This window comes from Ostrea edulis, chromosome 3, assembly GCF_947568905.1.
Source record: "Ostrea edulis chromosome 3, xbOstEdul1.1, whole genome shotgun sequence".
NCBI lineage: Eukaryota > Metazoa > Mollusca > Bivalvia > Ostreida > Ostreidae > Ostrea > Ostrea edulis.
The window spans coordinates 95,248,290-95,267,377 of NC_079166.1; the positions used below are offsets into that span (position 1 = coordinate 95,248,290).

At 38.4% G+C, this 19,088-nt stretch overlaps 2 protein-coding genes across 7 annotated transcripts in view; both read right to left on the bottom strand.

Moving 5' to 3' along the window:
• The window catches only part of LOC125675810 (centrosomal protein of 162 kDa-like), a 42,026-nt gene extending 40,505 nt beyond the window's left edge, over positions 1-1,521 (bottom strand). For 4 of the 6 annotated variants that reach the window (XM_056159461.1, XM_056159460.1, XM_056159459.1 and 1 more), the window contains exons 1-2: positions 1,265-1,509; positions 284-374 (exon numbers count right to left, since the gene is read on the bottom strand). In XM_056159461.1, the coding sequence (XP_056015436.1) occupies positions 284-352 (69 nt within the window). In that variant the 5' untranslated portion in view covers positions 353-374; positions 1,265-1,509. Of the gene's footprint in view, positions 1-283; positions 375-1,264 lie in introns of all 6 variants that reach the window. The other 2 variants (XM_056159455.1, XM_056159456.1) reach the window with 2 other exon arrangements.
• A 7,119-nt stretch (positions 1,522-8,640) lies between these two features.
• On the bottom strand, positions 8,641-16,402 carry LOC130053693 (aggrecan core protein-like). Its single transcript, XM_056161103.1, has 4 exons — positions 16,051-16,402; positions 13,207-13,354; positions 12,720-12,820; positions 8,641-9,047 (listed from the first exon to the last, which is right to left on the bottom strand). The coding sequence occupies exons 1-4, from the start codon at positions 16,400-16,402 to the stop codon at positions 8,818-8,820; spliced, it is 831 nt and encodes a 276-aa protein (XP_056017078.1). The 3' UTR covers positions 8,641-8,817.
• Positions 16,403-19,088: the final 2,686 nt, after the last annotated feature.

A 19,088-nucleotide genomic window follows, 5' to 3' on the forward strand; every position in this document is an offset into this window, starting at 1 on the left:
AAAATCAATTTGCCAGCTCCAATTCTGAGCACTTTGTCTAAACAGACTTAATAGACATTAAATGTTCTACAAATTAGCTGAAATTTATTCACAAGCCTGGAATAGTATAAAATTCATCTTTGACTCTTATTCTGACACTATTAAAAACCATGAGTAGCATTAAATACATATTTCATACTAAATTATAAACTTTGATTAATAAAGTTTAATGAATTGCATAATTATATTATTATAGTTGCAAAAGAGCATTTATCATTTTTAACAGATTTCCAAGGAAGTTTACCTCTTTTAAAAAAGCTTCGAATTGATCGTCAAACTCTTTCTTTGACATCTTGGACCTTCTTTGTGCCATCTTTATACGATTGCTTCAGTCCCTAAAACAAGTCTACAAGGTGATATACCATGATATATCAAATTGATTAAGTTATAAGATTTATAAAGGTTCAAAGCAGTGCTCACACTGGACTACAGAGACTAGCTGACAAAAGAAAACACAAGACAGGCAGCACTACAGTCAACAGGTTGGGAACGAGATTGTCCCACTTTACTGAAAAAATAAACATACATAGGTGTTTTGTTGTTTTGAATGAAAATAATGGCAAATCTCGTGAAATGTTGAATAAGTGCAACACACCCTCAATCACCGTGTCACAGATTGCCTCTATAAAATTGATAAAACAGTCAAGAAATCCCATACCATTTACGCATGAAGGGAAAACACGCTGAAATCCAATGAAAATCTCGTCGTTGAGTACTTTTGCTTTAAATATATATTTGCAGTAGTATAGGACATCTTGGCAATTTTTCTTCTTTTTAACATGAACCACGAATAGATGTTTTCCTCATGTGTTTTACTCAGTTGTACGGGATATATTATATACTCTCTCTCTAAGTGAGATAATTGTATTTTAGCGAGATCTTGCCACAGGGGAAGTGTTCCCAAACTTGTTGTTTAAGTTAAATTATTGCAAATCTGAGTTTTACCACTCCTTTGAATTTCATTCCTCAATTTTATAAAAAAAAAATTGCCAATGGCAATAATAACGAAGCCCAGCTTGACTGCTGTAATAAAGAACTACAAATATCATGTGCAGAATAAATAACCTGAAAATTCTAAAGAACACAACTGCATTTAAGTTCAGATTTCTTAATGTTAAAATTTGGATTAATGGGCAACAGTTTGAATAATGGTTTTTGAAATTGCCGATCAAGTCGGCAAAATAGTATCCCACAGAGACGGACACAATGCGTAAGTAAATCTTACCCAATTTGAATTACCCAGAATGTTAAAACCTGTCCTCACTTGTCGTCATGGACGCGTGTTGCATTAAAAACTTATCAATCGTAGATTTTTCTCCAATCCTCAATTCATTCTAGCACTGCATGCAAACGTCACTCCTGAACAAAGTTGATATAAGACAAAATACTACCGGTAATCAATCAAAAATTCCAAATAAATCTCTATCATCATGATTCATTTCAAATATGACGGCCATGATTGTAAATAAACCCACGTCGTTCAGACGCTTGAAGGGTGTCGCTAAAACGCGGAACGAAAAACGGAACGGAAAAAAAAACCCCGGAAAATATGTATTAATGCATTGACAAAACCAATGTATTGTAAAATCAAAAAGTATATTATGATCAAGGGAAGCAGAAATTATATTTCTTTCAAATTACATTCCCAGGTTCCATTGTTTCATTTGCTTCTTCTGTAAATTACACTCTATATCATTGTGATAAGGTGTTATTTTGATATACATGTAATTGATGCACATTAGGTGTATAATTCTACAATACAAATAATACAACTAAACTATTGACCTAATACATTGATATACATGTAATTGATGCACATTAGGTGTATAATTCTACAATACAAATAATACAACTAAACTATTGACCTAATACATTGATATACATGTAATTGATGCACATTAGGTGTATAATTCTACAATACAAATAATACAAATGTAACAGGAAGGGATAAAATGCAACGGACCAGATCGGGATTCGAACCCGGGCCCCCTGAATCTCGAGTCAGGTGCTCTATTAACTGACCTTTTTTTTTCCCCTCTCTTTTATAACTGACCTATTTGGCCACCGGCGATCAAACCCGGCTGACCGCTACACATGTATAAAAGATGAGTATATTTCCAGCACTTCCATGAAAGCTGCTGGTGATGATGAAAATATATTTAAAAACCCATGAAAGGATCAAAAATGTAATCTCAAAAATAGAGGTCTTACAAGCAGCCAGTGCCAAGTATCATTCACTTGTGTCAGCATGGGCTGACGACGAGGATTTCCAGCACTTACTTGAAAAGGTGGAAACCACTGGGTATACAGCGGCGGATCCAGGAATTGTGGTTACGGGGGGGGGGGGGGGGCACTTTATGAGGCAGTGGGTCCAGGGGCGAAGCCTCCGAAAGCTCCTGGATTTTACAGATTTTATGGGGCTTGAAATATTTCTCCTATTAAGTCATTTGTACTATTTTCTATCATTTCAAAAAGGTGAAATTAATAGAATGACCCAACTTTTAAGGTTTTTTTGTAAAAAATTAAGTTCTCCCAATAAAGTAATTCAAGATATCAAAGGATTTTGTCATTTATTTCTCCGGGAGTGGAATAAATTATTGATTCTTTTATCGTTTAGTACATTTTCCGAAACAAGATACCGCGACTTACCTTGGGAGGGGGGGGGGGGGCGGCTGCGCCCCTCTAAATCCGCCACTGGTATATACATGAGAACGACACTGGGAGTAGTGAGACAGCGTCAGATGAAGGGGAAATATCGCCAGGAACCGTGACAACTCCCAGACTGTGGACCAGAGACAGAGCAGTGAGGTTGTGACAGTTCCCAGACTGTGGACCAGAGACAGAGCAGTGATGTTGTGACAGTTTTCAGACTGTGGATCAGAGACAGAGCAGTGATGTTGTGACAGTGAGGTTGTGACAGTTCTCAGACTGTGGACCAGAGACAGAGCAGTGATGTTGTGACAGTTCTCAGACTGTGGATCAGAGACAGAGCAGTGAGGTTGTGACAGTTCTCAGACTGTGGATCAGAGACAGAGCAGTGAGGTTGTGACAGTTCTCAGACTGTGGATCAGAGACAGAGCAGTGATGTTGTGACAGTGAGGTTGTGACAGTTCTCAGACTGTGGATCAGAGACAGAGCAGTGAGGTTGTGACAGTTCTCAGACTGTGGATCAGAGACAGAGCAGTGAGGTTGTGACAGTTCTCAGACTGTGGATCAGAGACATTTCAGTGAGGTTGTGACAGTTCTCAGACTGTGGATCAGTGACATAGCAGTGATGTTGTGACAGTGAGGTTGTGACAGTTCTCAGACTGTGGATCAGAGACATAGCATGCAGTGAGGTTGTGACAGTTCTCAGACTGTGGATCAGTGGCATAGCAGTGAGGTTGTGACAGTTCTCAGACTGTGGATCAGAGACAGAGCAGTGATGTTGTGACAGTGAGGTTGTGACAGTTCTCAGACTGTGGACCAGAGACAGAGCAGTGAGGTTGTGACAGTTCTCAGACTGTGGATCAGAGACAGAGCAGTGAGGTTGTGACAGTTCTCAGACTGTGGATCAGAGACAGAGCAGTGATGTTGTGACAGTTCTCAGACTGTGGATCAGTGACATAGCAGTGATGTTGTGACAGTTCTCAGACTGTGGATCAGAGACAGAGCAATGAGGTTGTGACAGTTCTCAGACTGTGGATCAGAGACAGAGCAGTGAGGTTGTGACAGTGAGGTTGTGACAGTTCTCAGACTGTGGATCAGAGACAGAGCAGTGAGGTTGTGACAGTGAGGTTGTGACAGTTCTCAGACTGTGGATCAGAGACAGAGCAGTGAGGTTGTGACAGTGAGGTTGTGACAGTTCTCAGACTGTGGATCAGAGACAGAGCAGTGAGGTTGTGACAGTTCTCAGACTGTGGATCAGAGACAGAGCAGTGATGTTGTGACAGTGAGGTTGTGACAGTTCTCAGACTGTGGATCAGAGACATAGCATGCAGTGAGGTTGTGACAGTTCTCAGACTGTGGATCAGTGGCATAGCAGTGAGGTTGTGACAGTTCTCAGACTGTGGATCAGAGACAGAGCAGTGATGTTGTGACAGTGAGGTTGTGACAGTTCTCAGACTGTGGACCAGAGACATTGCAGTGAGGTTGTGACAGTTCTCAGACTGTGGATCAGTGGCATAGCAGTGAGGTTGTGACAGTTCTCAGACTGTGGATCAGAGACGGAGCAGTGAGATTGTGACAGTTCTCAGACTGTGGACCAGAGACAGAGCAGTAAGGTTGTGACAGTTCTCAGACTGTGGACAAGAGACAGAGTAGTGATGTGACAGTTCTCAGACTGTGGATCAGAGACAGAGCAGTGGTGTTGTGACAGTTCTCAGACTGTGGATCAGAGACAGAGCAATGAAGTTGTGACAGTTCTCAGACTGTGGATCAGAGACAGAGCAATGAAGTTGTGACAGTTCTCAGACTGTGGATCAGAGACAGAGCAATGAGGTTGTGACAGTTCTCAGACTGTGGATCAGAGACAGAGCAGTGAGGTTGTGACAGTTCTCAGACTGTGGATCAGAGACATTGCAGTGATGTTGTGACAGTGAGGTTGTGACAGTTCTCAGAATGTGGACCAGAGACATTTCAGTGAGGTTGTGACAGTTCTCAGACTGTGGATCAGTGGCATAGCAGTGAGGTTGTGACAGTTCTCAGACTGTGGATCAGTGCCATAGCATGCAGTGAGGTTGTGACAGTTCTCAGACTGTGGATCAGAGACAGAGCAGTGAGTTTGTGACAGACATCTAGGATACACGCGCGATATCATGTATAAAACTAATCGTCCAAACACTAGATCTGTAGGACAAGAGTATGGATACAAATGCTCAGAGCATTTGATTGGCTGGAGGAACATAAACTACTAATGAACTCTGTTTTGGAAGAATTGAAGCGGACAACTGTCACAGCCAAAGCACTCAAATGTAATAAACCTCGCAAAGAAGAACTGTGTGAATTGAAACCACATAAAGGTTGCATGTTTATTCCAATTCAAGAAAGCTGTTTTTATTGCGCATAGAGACCTTCAAACTTACGACAGAACCCCGGAAATTAGTCAAAGACGAAACAAGAGGAGCCAAACCCCATGAAACTGCAGCTGTCACAGTACAAGTTTTTTATGCACAACGGGTCTTTCTACTGTTGATGAACCGGTCTGTGGGGTGACGACACGGCGAACCTCATGGAAGACACGTATACAGGGCTCTTTGGTGTTAAACGATAGAGTTGGCGCTTCAAATGTTGTTATGATGATATGTACGATGTATCACTCGTTGCTGATTTTTGAACATAAATAAATCTTCTTTTCAAATCTTACAGGTCTTGTACTCTCTTTGTAACCGACTGACAGGGGATGATTACTCCTCCTAGACACCAGATCTCACCTCTTTTGTGTTTAGGGGTCCGTGTTTGCACAACTCTTTATTTGGTATTCCTTGTGGGATTATGAGGGTGGTCACTGTTCGTTATTCATATTATTGAATGAAAATACTAGTTTTCGCAAAACTGAAAACGCATGGAGTTGATGTTTCCTTTATGGTGTCCATGTAAACTGCTGACGTTATAAACTACCTGGGCACCTATTCCTTATTATTGCACATTGAGTATTAGGAAAGCAATTTTCAATCCGAAATGTTCAATTGTAAATCCAGAAAAATCAACCACTGAACTTATAATAATTTATTTTGAAATGGAGAATAGTGTCACAATAATGAATTAATACAATGTATGTAGTGGTATTATCCTTTATGTACTGAAAACTGTTATGTCATATTCATGAGGTGCATATTGCCAGTTTGATCTACCACAGATCTATCAAACGCCTGTTGAGTACTCTGGAAACCATCCCCGCTTCAATATTCGCTAGTTTGCTTTCCTATTTATCATAAGGATGCATAAAAAAGATAAAACGATCAAAAAAATATATTTTATACAATATTGATCAAATTCAAAGTATAAACAATATACTACATGTAACTTATTTGTTTATTGCTTTATCAAACAAAAGCTCAGATCTATCGGGAAAAGGGTCAGATGCGTTTGCGGTAAACTATTAATAAAAGTGCCAGAAAATACTTTTTTACAAAAATTGTGTGATATAGCATTGCATCCACTGATATAATGCAAGTCACAGTTGATAGAAATATACACACCATATTTGAACAATGCTCCGAAATTACTATTAGAAAAGTAATCAATGAGAATCTGAGTCGTCAACAATTGTTGTCAACAAGAAACCACTTAAGCCTGGCGGATCAAACATTGACTGTCCAGTCCAGCTGAAGTATTCAACAGGCCACATCTCTCTTCTCTGGAACCATTCTAGACGTAATGGAATATGCCCATATTTACAACGTTTACTCATTAAAGTGCTATTCTTCCCTCCAATATCCAAGACAACAATCCCGTGAAGATCCGGGTTAGAATAAAACCTCAGAACCCCTTGTTTGTCGTAAGAGGCGATTAAATGGGAGCGGTCCTTCGGATGATACCGCAAAAAAACCGAGTCCTGTGTCACAACAGGTGTGGCACGATAAAGATCCCTTCCTGCTCAATGGACATATTAAAGCGCCGAGCATAGGCCTAAATTTTGCAGTCCTTCACCGACAGTGGTGACGTCTCCATATGAGTGAAGTATTCTCGAGAGGGACGTTATGGGGATATGATGCTGAGATGAAAGTATTTAGATTCTTCAAAAAATCATTTTATCTCCTGTTCGAAAAACGACAACTTTTATATATGTTAATGAGTTCATTTCCATGGAAATAACCCCTGAACTTAACAATGTTGAAAAAACACGAAAGGCTAAAATTTAGGCATAATCATGAGGGAATTGGCATGTATTCTACGTACTTATTTAATATTGCATTTTTTCCGTAAATGTGAATGAATGATTTTTGCTTTTATAATCGGAATGGATAGCATGATTATAAAAAGTCAATAGTTAACACGTATAAACCAAACATGTCAAACTAATTCGCTCCGCGGGGCGAATAACATGATTATGCCCATACAAGCAGTCTATATGCAGACACTGTGATGTGAAAATATTTTCCACGTAGCACAAAAACCAAATAACCTAAAATTCAGTCCGGATTTCCTCAACGCCTCTAAACGTTGATGAGGTTGGTTATAATATCCATAAAAGTATTATTGGAGAAATACATCTATACAGTGAACTTAATGAAATGGTGGGAAGACTTTGTAATCGTTATACATTCGTTTATGCTTTCACGACCGTCAATCCTCTTCAAGGTAATGTAATCTATGAAACGTAGCCAATTAATTGTGTTAAATGCTTGACCGGTGAATGATGTAAGAGGCTACGTGTCAAGCTCTCAAGACTATCTTTAAGGCTCTTCATGAAAATGTTAACATCAAATGGTGCCAATTTAGTTTCCATAGTCGTGTCACTGATTTGAAGGTAGTATTCTCTGCTGATCATTAAGCTATTAAACCTATTTATGTGTAATCTACTTCTTTTCTGGTTGTGAGATTGATCGCTGTTTGTTATCTTCACCTTTTGGTAAACACAATGACATTTTTGGGGTGATACATGTTTGTAGGTCATATATTGTTACTAAAATAGATTAAAAAAGCTTAAGGGTTTTGTGTTGTTGGCGACCAGTGTTCCACAGAATCAGAGGTTTCAAATTAATGACAAATGGATCTAAATTTCAATATTGCATTCACTTTTGAAATTAGAGCGGAAACAAACAATGATAAGTCTGTCCTACTTTTCATAAACAGTTTCATACGTATTCTGTAACTGAACTGTACAAATTACACATTTTACTTAGCATTCACACATGTTCCAAAATCATGAATAGAAGTGTAAACCTGTGGATTTAATATGAAACGTCGAAAGGATACAGGATTCCATTTCGAGTGGAAACAAAGAGGAAGCATTCATACGTTAATCCACACGTCTCGACGACCCAATCCAAATCAACACGTGTCGGAGGCCCATTCCAAATCAACACGTATCGGAGGCCCAATCCAAATCAACACGTGTCGGAGGCCCAATCCAAATCAACACGTGTCGGAGGCCCATTCCAAATCAACACGTGTCGGAGGCCCAATCCAAATCAACACGTGTCGGAGGCCCAATCCAAATCAACACGTGTCGGAGGCCCAATCCAAATCAACACGTGTCGGAGGCCCAATCCAAATCAACACGTGTCGGAGGCCCAATCCAAATCAACACGTGTCGGAGGCCCAATCCAAATCAACACGTGTCGACGGCCCAATCCAAATCTGTTCGTGTCTGTGCAGCTGAATCAAACTGAACTAGCGACCAATGAGACAAAACTCATCCAGCTTGCTGCCAGTGGTGGATTCCCCCAAAGAAGAGAAAATATCGCCATCTAAATCAGCGTCGTCCGCAGCTGAAGGAGAGACTTCGCTAGGGTGATGGACTACACAGATATCCTCATGTGAACTGAATGAGGGATTTTGTGGAAACACTCTGAATCTTTGATGCATATATTTCATGAAGATCATAAGATCTGTCAATTCTTTAAAATATGCTAAGTCATGCACACAAATACATTTATTGGAATATTGTATTACAGAATTTATGATTTTGTTACATCAAGATGAATGTTTGATTATTTCCGTTCTCAATGCTTTACATGAGATTGGGGAGGGGCATTAGTCTCAAATTATATCATGATAGTCATACAAGAATTGCTCTGAAGGCCTTTTTACGCATACGGTTATGGTCTTTTCTCAACTTTACCATACCACTTTTTACATATTTTTTTCGCAAGTGAAAGTCAGATGATCAGAGCACCCATGATCATACCACAACCCTATCGGTGGGGATATAGTTGCGCAATCCTGGTGTGAACCAAAATCATTTGGTTCCCCTGGGTACCAGTTTTCCCAGGTTGTGTGATTGTTGTGGACCCAGGCAAACACCCCCTCTTCTTGTCGATCCGAATAACCAATCCAACTCCAACATGCCCTGCCACATGGTTCTGTGAAAATAAAGAATCTCCGATAATCATAAGAGAAATTGTAACGCAAAATTCAAACAGAAAAACATGACTTCCGGTACATAGTAACTCTGGTAGCTTGTTTGCTCTGACTGTCACCATATCAAAAATTAATTATACAATCAGAGAGTTTTCCCGTAGTGATTCGTATTCATTTCACGTGTACATGTCGATCCTAGTGAATTGTGCGAGTCCATATATTTCTTAGTGAAATGTGTGTGTACATATATCTCTAGTGCATTGTGTGTGTACATATATCTCTAGTGAATTGTGTGTGTGTACATATATCTCTAGTGAATTGTGTGTGTACATATATCTCTAGTGCATTGTGTGTGTACATATATCTCTAGTGAATTGTGTGTGTACATATATCTCTAGTGAATTGTGTGTGTACATATATCTCTAGTGAATTGTGTGTGTACATATATCTCTAGTGCATTGTGTGTGTACATATATCTCTAGTGAATTGTGTGTGTGTACATATATCTCTAGTACATTGTGTGTGTACATATATCTCTAGTGAATTGTGTGTGTACATATATCTCTAGTGCATTGTGTGTGTGTACATATATCTCTAGTGAATTGTGTGTGTACATATATCTCTAGTGAATTGTGTGTGTGTACATATATCTCTAGTACATTGTGTGTGTACATATATCTCTAGTGAATTGTGTGTGTACATATATCTCTAGTGAATTGTGTGTGTACATATATCTCTAGTGCATTGTGTGTGTACATATATCTCTAGTGAATTGTGTGTGTACATATATCTCTAGTGAATTCTGTGTGTGTACATATATCTTAGTGAATTGTGTGTGTACATATATCTCTAGTGAATTGTGTGTGTACATATATCTCTAGTGCATTGTGTGTGTACATATATCTCTAGTGAATTGTGTGTGTACATATATCTCTAGTGCATTGTGTGTGTACATATATCTCTAGTGAATTGTGTGTGTGTACATATATCTCTAGTGAATTGTGTGTGTGTACATATATCTCTAGTGCATTGTGTGTGTACATATATCTCTAGTGCATTGTGTGTGTACATATATCTCTAGTGCATTGTGTGTGTACATATATCTCTAGTGAATTGTGTGTGTGTACATATATCTTAGTGAATTGTGTGTGTACATATATCTCTAGTGAATTGTGTGTGTACATATATCTCTAGTGAATTCTGTGTGTACATATATCTCTAGTGCATTGTGTGTGTACATATATCTCTAGTGAATTGTGTAGTTTATAAAGAATTCTACATGTAGTACATACATTTTCTAGTGAACAGTACATGAGTGGATCATATAATAAAAAGTCCTTAATCATTTCACGCAGAATTCTAAAATTATGAAAGATCGAATTGGTATGATTTCCAAAAGGGTTGTGCGGTGCACCGAAAATTCGGTGCACCGCGATTCATGCCATTCGATTCGATGCACCGATTACAAATTCCGGATTTCGGTTCGGTTTGGTTTAGATTTTACATACACCAAAACAACAAATACGGCGTCCGAGTGATGTGCATCACATGTGTCATGTGGTTTTTTATGCAACAGGATATTTAAATCACTACTGTGTTGAGAGTTAGCATTTTCACCACTCCGATACCAACAGAATATGGTCCGTAAGATCGTTGCAGTTTATCTTTTCATGACATATAGCATTTCTGTCAGTGGACGAGTGGTGGAGTGAAATCAACATCGTAGGTAATGACATAGATTTGACAGTTAACATGAGAGAAGTAAATCAATAAAGGAGACATTTTCAAAGACTATCAATTGATAGAATTGTTGAATCTTGCATATCAATGGAAATAATATCATATGCATTTAGATTCACTATAGATTTGTTTAATAATCCAAAACTTATGCAGCACAATAACAAATTTTAATAGACTGTCAGTGTTTTCCTTTTTCTATCATTATCAAAGTTATCAAATGCCATCATAAATAGATATGATGTTTACAAATGATGACATATAGTTATATAATTTGAATAAAATGAAATCAAATATGCTAATCATTAAAGTTGTTAAATTTTGTTCTGTCATTAGATAAACTGGACCTAACATGAACCGAATCGAAAATAACCGAACCGCGCTGATCTGAATCGAAACCGAACCGAATCGAGCTAACCCTGAATCGTCCCAGCCCTAGTTTCCAAATTTTATTTTGAATATTTTCATACGGCGTATTGTAATGAAATTGATGGTTAGATTGATAGGACGTCGACCATTGCACGTGTTGAAATGAGATTAGTTGAGTATTATATCGTGTGTTTGAAGTCGGAGGATGGCTAGCAAGAATGACAATGAATTCAAGTAACGACAAAAAAGAATTTTGTACGGAAATTAGTTAAAACAGATTCATTTTAATTGATATATTTTCATTGCAAATGAGTGCAATATATTTTGCAATATCAATAGACATTATAGTCAATCATTGTGTTTAATTGCAAAATCGAATTTCACAAAAACTACTAGAACTAACTTTAATAGCAGGTTAACCAGCTGTTTGGAAGAAGAGTGTATTATATATCTTGACAGTACGATATCTGCAAGGAAAACCTCATATTCGGCACAAAACGATGCTAATCGGTATGGGCGGAAAGGTCGACAAATTAAAATTAAAATTAAAATTAAACTGGTAGTGCAAAGTCCACACGTTCACTTTTATCATATCTTAAGACGCCATTATTCAATATATGTTAATGCTATATTTCTTATTATATCATACTTAATATCGAGCTGAAGTAGGTAAAAAAAAATTAAACATTAGATTTCAGTCACGAAATTTCTTCTTGAATTTCAAAATTCGAATTATTGAATTGTAAATTACATCAAGTAAAAACTGTAATGAAAATGTCTCACCTGGGTAGATGCACGAGAAGGGTAGAAGGAATGTCTCACCTGGGTACATGCACGAGAAGGGTAGAAGGAAGTAAAATGTCTCACCTAGGTACATGTAAGAGAAGGGTAGAAGGAATGTCTCACCTGGGTACATGTAAGAGAAGGGTAGAAGGAATGTCTCACCTGGGTACATGTAAGAGAAGGGTAGAAGGAATGTCTCACCTGGGTACATGTAAGAGAAGGGTAGAAGGAATGTCTTACCTGGGTACATGTAAGAGAAGGGTAGAAGGAATGTCTCACCTGGGTACATGTAAGAGAAGGGTAGAAGGAATGTCTCACCTGGGTACATGTAAGAGAAGGGTAGAAGGAATGTCTCACCTGGGTACATGTAAGAGAAGGGTAGAAGGAATGTCTTACCTGGGTACATGTAAGAGAAGGGTAGAAGGAATGTCTCACCTGGGTACATGTAAGAGAAGGGTAGAAGGAATGTCTTACCTGGGTACATGTAAGAGAAGGGTAGAAGGAATGTCTCACCTGGGTACATGTAAGAGAAGGGTAGAAGGAATGTCTTACCTGGGTACATGTAAGAGAAGGGTAGAAGGAAGTTTTACCTGGGTACATGTAAGAGAAGGGTAGAAGGAATGTTTTAGCTGGGTACATGTAAGAGAAGGGTAGAAGGAATGTCTCACCTGGGTACATGTAAGAGAAGGGTAGAAGGAATGTCTCACCTGGGTACATGTAAGAGAAGGGTAGAAGGAATGCCTCACCTGGGTACATGTAAGAGAAGGGTAGAAGGAATGTCTCACCTGGGTACATGTAAGAGAAGGGTAGAAGGAAGTTTTCCAAGATCCAGGTGTTTTCCTCACTGGTCCCTATTTCGACCACGTGCGCATTCTGTTGATCACACCTAGTCTGAAACGATGATTGAAAACACGAACTTTAGAAAACGAAACCTTCTTACATCTAATTACCTAGTATGTAGTCCCATCAACTGCTAATCTGCTTACCGATCTGTATGAACTAATCTGCCACTCAACCAAGTATTCAACATATGATACTGCAGCAACCTTGTTTTTGTACACAGTAAATAATAATTTGGCAGTGTTAACATTTACAAGGAAGGGATGGGAATTTGTGAATTTTATTAAACAGAGTAAAAACGGATTTTAAGTGCAAAATCATGTATACCACACCGTGAGAAATATTCGTGATATCTCTACCTGGCTCCCAAAACGTACTTCTTTTGAACGGTATGTTACAATGCATGATATACTGGTCAGGATCATCCCTCACTCGGGTGAGGATGTTGTGTAACCCAAACTGTTTATACATTCCTCCAAAGATCTAAATCCTCCATTTACCTCAGCATCTTCCATAGTAGCTTTCGTTTGGTCGAACAAGTAACAATGCCCGTTAAAGGGGACCCACTGGTCATCGCAAGCTGTAAAATAAGAGAAACTAGATGCTGTCATAAGACAGTAATACACAAAAATGGTGTTTGGCTTTAGATATACATGTACCCCCCTTCATACTTGTATAACTAGCAAAGAAGCCACATCAGCTACCATATAACATACCCTATAGAATATAAATTATGGCTGCATATGTCAAAATGCATGGAGTATTCTATTGGACAAATGATCTAATGTCCTCCCTAACCCTATTTCATAATTGTTGAAATATATCTAAAACAATTGAGGTCCTGGTCTTGAGCCATACATATTCCTGCTGCACATATAAAGATACAGTGGTCAGGGATCCGTTTTTGCCCAACTATTTATTTTGTATTGCTTGTAGGAGTTATGAGATTGATCACTGTTCGTTCTCCTCACCTTTCATTGAATATTCTGATGGGCGAGTGTTCCGAGGTTTTCCTAACCCCCATCTTTTTATCATTATGATATTTAAACCCTTAAAGGAAATCTATTCTTGCTGCACATGAGGACCAGGTTTTCTTCCTTATTTTCCCACCCCATTTGCCCCTTAAAGTGAACATAAAATTTCCGAACCTTTATTGCACAACAGCACTACACCATGTGGAGTTTTGAGAACTAGGTTTTTAAAGAAAAAAATTCCTCATTTTGCCCCAAGAGTAAAGTTGAAAATTCCGAAACCTTATTGCACATCTGCAGGAGACCATCTATCACATTCCAAAGGAATAATTGATTATTGCTGAGAATAAAAGGAGTTTGAGGAAGAAAAAATGGTGATGGACGGACCAAGGCAACAACACTATCCCCAAACTTTGTTTTAGAACGTGCGGGTATAATTAACGGTCATCCCAGATTGTAAAAGGAGATAAAAAGAAGATAATCGTCGGTCATCGCAAGCTCTAAAATAAGAGAAAATATTGGTCATCACAGGCTGTAAAATAAATGAAATCATCGGCCATCGCAAAATACAAAAAAAAATCATCGGTCTTCACAGATTGTAAATTAAGAGACAGCATTGCACTTTAAATATAAAAGTACATTCAATTTAAGGAATAATGTTTCTATTCCGTTACAAATTAGAATCGAAAGCTTTTCAGGAGATAGAGACCGTTAGAATTGAGATTCTTTCGGTCTAATAAGCCTCGGTATGGTTAACAAGTCTCAGTCAAGGTATGGATTATTGGTACTTCCGAAATATCAACCAATAACCAACAGTGATCAATCTCATAACTCCTACAAGCAATACAAAATAGATAGTTGGGCAAACACGGACCCCTGAACACACCAGAGGTGGAATCAGGTGCCTAGGAGGAGTAATCATCCCCTGTTGACCGGTCACACCCGCCGTGAGCCCCATATCCTGATCAGGTAAACAGAGTTATCCGCAGTCAAATCAGTGTGCCAAGAACGGCTTAACAATCGGTATGAAACACGTCAGACAGCATTTGACCCAATGCGAGGTTGTATTGACGAACTAGATCGTTATAACGACCATAGAATTTGCGAAATGCTGACTTCAATCGAGACTGTTGAAATCCCTGTACCATCAACTTGTTTGTCAGTAGGTTACCTCGATTTAAAAACTGACTATACCCAGAACAAGCTCTTGCATATCGAATCAGTTGAGATATATAAACACCATTTGCAGGTGATAATGGAATATTGCTACATAAATGTGGGAAGTTGACGATGGAGAAGCTGAAATCATCCCGTTTGTCATACAGTTGAGTTGTTAGTTTGCCGTTAATGTCTACTTTCAATAAAATATCTAAGTATGAAGCAGAAGTGGACGACTCTATGGTGTCCTTTATTTCGAGCTCACAGGGATATATCAAATCGACATATGAATGAAAGCTATCATTGTTAATAGACAAAACGTCATCGATATATCTAAAAGTCGAATTGAAGGTCACAGCGAGAGATTTTTTCTTTTCACGTAGAAGTTTTTGAATAAATTCTGCTTAATATGAATATAAAAACAGGTCAGCTAACAAAGGAGCACAATTCGTGCCCATGGGAATTCCAACAGACTGTTGGAAGACCTGATCACCAAAGACCACGAAGATATTGTCAATAAGGAACTCTAGCATATTTTTTATTTCAACTTCAGAGTACTTGTGCGTGGAACCAGAGTGGTGTTTAGCAAAGTAAGTTTTTGAATGACTGATCACTAGATATGAATATTTCCGTTTTCCGTTTTTGTTGAAGAAGCAACTGTCAATGATGTCAAAAAGTCTAGTCTTTAATTTATCGTGAGGAATGGTCGTGTATAGTGTTGAAAAGTCATAGGTTTTAATGCTATTGATTTGTGAAAAATTCTGTGATTTCAGGTTTACTAAAAGTTCTTTAGAATTTTTTAGAATCCACATTTAATTAACACCACTTCTGGCATATGTAGTCGCACAGTAAGTTTGAAGTTTCTCCTTCACAGCTGTTAACATTTTCGTGAGGAGCAAAGATAGGGGCTTGGTACAGCTCTTACTGGATCCATTATGAATGCAAAACAGTACAATGACGATTGGCGAACTGTGGATGCTTTTATCTATGTTTTTTCAGATTCAAACTACGGTAGGAACGTATCAGTTGGATCTTCTCTCTGAAAACACAGACTCGCTAGCAAAGTGTCTAATTTTCTAACACTCATCTCCTGGACACTTGGCTAGCAAAGATATGAAAACGGAAATGTATCAATTTAATGCCCTACCTTTGTCGTTAATGAACAACTTCCATCCCTTCTTCACCGATGTTCTGTCCACCAAACTCTCGTTTAAGTGAGACTTTAAAAGTTTACAGGTGCCTTGTCCACCATTGTACAGGATAGCCGAGCAGTATGGGAGACGAGTCACGCATTTTAACGCACACATCGTAATGCGATCATCATCTAGTGAGTCTAAGTAGAAAGTATCATTTCTTGGCAACACGTCTGTAAATCTGACATCCTCAACCAACCTCAAGTTTTGTAGCGTCAGAGCTGTCCCAGCAGACACGTCTACCAAATTTAGGTGCCAAACGATTACACTAAAAAAGACAGCGTGCGGTGAGAACAGGAATGCCATCATTTAAACCGATCTCTGGAGAATAGTTGAGGACAAGATTCTTATATTCTTGAGAAAAGCTTATAAAATTACCATATTAATTGACGAATGGCACCGATTGTATCGTATTAGCATAAGTATAAAATGCATACAGGTACTCTACTTCTTTAAGACTCCTCTTCTCTAACGCTTGAGCACTGAAACGTACATACTTTCCTGTTTATTCCTCGTTTCAGTGAGTTTAAAACCGTTATTAATTTTGATGACATGATGAAGCAGAGAATACTAATCCAAAAAAGACAGCTGAATCTGTACAAAATATAAATATGTAAATTTCAAAAGAAAGCTTCCTATACTTTGTGTACCATGTGAAATAATCATTTGTAAAGAGATTAGAAATCGATGATTTAGAATACTTCACATGATTCAGTAGAAATATAGCAGAGATTTCTAACATCGGTCTTGTCGTCCACACATTACAGCTACAGTGTACTCGTGGACAGGACTTTCTCTCTCCCCCTGTCGTATCCTTACGTACGGGATTACTAGGATTAGACATGATTGGTTCTCACACAAATAAACATCAACTTCAGTCACACGCTATAGTTTTAATAAAAGACAATCATCGAAAATTACAAATATAGTCAACGGAATTATGGTTCTTAACTATCACTGTTCTCCTTTCCCTAAATTCAAACTTAAATCAGTTTATCAAATTTAAAATGAATTTGGAAATTAACATTTTGTTTATCAAATGTCCAATCAATTAAAAAAGCACTTCACAGAAATCTACACAAGGTTAAAACTTTAAGGTATGCAAAGTTAACACGGACTGCTGCACAATCCAGAGTTGAGAGGTGCCTAGGAGAAATCATTTCCTGTCGACCGGTCATACTCGTCGTGATCCCTGTATCTCGATCAGGTAAACTCTCTATTTTGTAATGCGCAACTGGTGCATCAAAATTGGTACCGTATAAGTTTTACATTATGACCCCTGGGCCGAGGCTTCTGCTGGTTGACTGTTAGTCTCCGAGGGTATCTACAGCCCAGTAGCTAAATATTTCGTTACTAGCTTGAAAATACGGATGTATATTTAATTGCCGTGATAACATTTAGAAATTCATTTCAAAATTAAGGATTATCTCCCTCACGCATAGCTCTTATCCTTAGACGAATTTGACTCCACTTTTTTGTCACATTGTTTTCCCCTATAATAGCTCTAAAACTAAACATTGTTTTTTCGGATTTCAAACATTTCGGTTGAGCATCACTGAAGAGACATTATTTGTCGAAATGCGCATCTGGTGCATCAAAATTGGTACCGTATAAGTTTAACATTATAGCAGTTATGAGTTTGATCACTTTTCGTTATCTTCACCTTTCATGTAGCAGTCTATTTATCTAGTCAGATCACGTTAAAACAAAGACCTTGCAATTAGTGCGATCAAAATCGCCAACTGTACGGACATCGGTTCACCAGAGTCATTGGTTAATACATGAATAACTGAATTGTCATATTTTCGATTAATGTTAGCACCGTTCAGAACATTCGGATATACAATGGACTCGGTCCTATCAGCATCTTCATCAACTTGATAGTTACCATCCGAATGAAAGATCAATAAATAGCAAAGCATGCTGGTCCACTATGTGTCGATAGTTTACTTCATTGTGACAGGGAGATAGTAAATGGACAAAGAAATGTTCACAAAAATCACGAACTTAGAAACAAAGAAGATTTTTTATGTTAGATTCGAAAGTCGAAATGAAAGACACCACAGAGTCGTCCATTTCTGTTTCATACTTAGATATTTTATTGAAAGTAGATATCAACGTCAAACTAACAACTCAACTTTATGACAAACGAGATCATTTCAGCTTCTACATCATCAACTTCCCATAGTTATGTAACAATATTCCATTATCACCTGCATATGGTGTTAATATCTCTCAACTGATTCGACCCGCAAGAGCTCGTTCTGCGTATGGTCAGTTTTTAAATCGAGGCAGACCACTGACAAACAAGTTGATAGTGTAGGGGTTTCAACAGTCTCGTTAAAAGTCAACACTTCACAAATTCTATTGTCGTTATAATAATCTAGTGTGCCAATACAACCTTGGGTCAAATGCTGTCTGACGTCTTTCAAACGGATTGTTAGGCCGTTCTTGGTACACTGATTTTGGCTATGGAGAACTCCATTTACTTGATCAAGGTATAGGGCTCAAGGCGGATGTGACCGGTTGACAGGGGATGCTTACTCCTCCTAGGCACCTGATCCCACCTCTGGTATATCCAGGGGTCCGTATTTTCCCAACTATATTTTGCATTGCTTATAGAAGTTATGAGATTGGTCACTGTTCGTGATCATCACCTTTCATAAACCCAGTACACCAATAGTGGCTATGCCCTGGCATCAGAACCCCTACCTCGAGGATCATGAAATACATAGTTTTGGTGGAAGTCTGTCTGCTGTGTCTGGTTATGTACAGTACAATTGTATTTAGTTTTTCGTACATATTCGGTTGTAAAATCAATTTTTGTAAATTATACAATTTTTGGCAGTTTTTGCTCCGTTCCTAAGGCTCCGGGGTGCAGGGGAATCCTGAAATTTACAATTTATATCGCTTTTGTCCCAAAGATGCTTCATACCAAATTTATCAAACACTTAAAAACGCACGACGTACTACTACTGGGTCTTCCAGGTGA

What these genes read in the sequence shown, in the direction of transcription:
- LOC130053693 (XM_056161103.1), bottom strand. Translation starts at nt 16,402, where the DNA reads ATGGCATTCCTGTTCTCACCGCACGCTGTCTTTTTTAGTGTAATCGTT. An exon ending in GTTGTTCATTAACGACAAAG is followed by an intron (nt 13,355 to 16,050) that starts GTAGGGCATTAA and finishes CTTATTTTACAG; the next exon opens with CTTGCGATGACCAGTGGGTC. An exon ending in CTTCTCTTACATGTACCCAG is followed by an intron (nt 9,048 to 12,719) that starts GTGAGACATTCC and finishes TTATTTTCACAG; the next exon opens with AACCATGTGGCAGGGCATGT.